The sequence below is a fragment of the Arachis ipaensis genome, chromosome B03, assembly GCF_000816755.2.
Source record: "Arachis ipaensis cultivar K30076 chromosome B03, Araip1.1, whole genome shotgun sequence".
NCBI classification, from domain to species: domain Eukaryota; kingdom Viridiplantae; phylum Streptophyta; class Magnoliopsida; order Fabales; family Fabaceae; genus Arachis; species Arachis ipaensis.
Window position 1 is genome coordinate 1,724,575 of NC_029787.2, and position 1,648 is coordinate 1,726,222.

Here is a 1,648-nt window from a genome sequence, read left to right on the forward strand (position 1 = left end):
AAATTGAAAAAACCGGCCCAACCTGTTAACAAGTGTGTAGATATGTGATAGATACCATTTCTATTTTTGTAGAGTTCAAATGTGATTTCCCTTCTATAAAATAAAATATAGTTGTCCCGTTTTTGGTGAATCCCAGTAGTTAAATTAAGGGATAAGGCATTCACGTTTTTCTCAATAAGACAAATGAGTAACAGCCACTAGTATAAATTCTTTATTTGAGGTACTTCATTAACAAATCAAAGAGGGAAAAGATGGTAAATTATTGATCTATTAAAATATATTTATCTCCTTGTAATGAACATTAACTATATTGTCTTATATTAGGTGTGTGTGATAAACATATGCTACTTATATTATTTTTAATTATTTATAAATAGATTTCAAGCTATTAATATATATTTATTATTCCCTAATAAGCTTTGCCAACAATTAAAAAGATAAATAAAATTCCAAATTAATTTTAATTTTTTTTAGTGATCACTTTAGTTTTTTTTAAGTGAATATCCCATCCGACCCCTGATAATTATTTCAAAAGGACGACGAGACTTTCAAGAAAAAAAAATTTCAATCCGATCATTGATCTTTTTTTTATTGATTAGTCACTGTGCCAGAAAAAATAACATTAACTTTTTTTTTTTACACAGAGACTTTGTTGTCCTTTTGAGATAATTATTAATGGTCGGGTTGAGACTTTTTTTATTAAGGGTCTCGTTATCTTTCGAAGTAATTATCAGGAGCTGTTTTCGGTTTTATTATATTTTTTTCTTATTTTTTTCCTTCACCCTTATCATCTCATTCTTGCCAACAATTCTAAAAATAGAAAAATCAAATTAATTTTAACTGTTTTAATTATCACTTTAATTTTTTTTTGTTTTTACTTTTTTACCCTAATAATTCTCAAACTTCAAGATCATAATTAAGCTCATTCTTGCACTTTGCATACAAAGAACACACTTCTTCTTCCCCTCTTTGTTTCTACAAAATGTCTCTTCTCACATGGCTTAAGGAAGAAAGACTTACTACACCATTTTTCTTCATCTCCACACTAATTTTCCTCATTCTATTAACAAAGTTCCTCTTCACAAACAATTCAAGAAACAAGAAAAAAAGAAAATCCAAAAACAATATAAAAAATCTTCCTCCAAGTCCACCAAAACTTCCCATAATTGGAAACCTCCACCAACTAGGCAAAAACCCCCACATTTCTCTTCAAACACTTTCACAAAAATATGGGCCAATAATTCACCTTCAACTAGGTGAAGTCCCAACAGTGGTTGTTTCATCATCTAAGGTTGCAAAAGAAGTGCTTAGAACACATGATCTTGCACTTGCAAGCCGTCCACAACTATATTCAGCTAAGTACCTTTTCTACAATTGCACTAATGTTGTGTTCTCTCCCTATGGTGCTTATTGGAGGCATATTAGAAAGATTTGCATACTTGAGATTCTAAGTTCCAAAAGGGTACAATCATATAGTTCTGCTAGGGAACAAGAAGTTGCTCGTTTAGTTCAAAGGGTAAGATAGGTATTTGAATCATTTTCACATGAATAAGAATATGGAATTAACTTTTAATTAGTTAATATTAGTTATTTTTTTAATATAAAATTATTTTTTTTAATCTTTATTTTTTGAAAATAAAATTTAGAA

General features: G+C 28.9%; 1 protein-coding gene across 1 annotated transcript in view; it reads left to right on the forward strand.

Moving 5' to 3' along the window:
- Window positions 923-1,648, forward strand: part of LOC107629368 (cytochrome P450 71A1) — a 3,283-nt gene continuing 2,557 nt past the window's right edge. Inside the window, exon 1 of the mRNA XM_016332148.2 lies at window positions 923-1,516. Within this exon, the coding sequence (XP_016187634.1) occupies window positions 983-1,516 (534 nt within the window). The 5' untranslated portion in view covers window positions 923-982. The remainder of the gene's footprint in view (window positions 1,517-1,648) is intronic.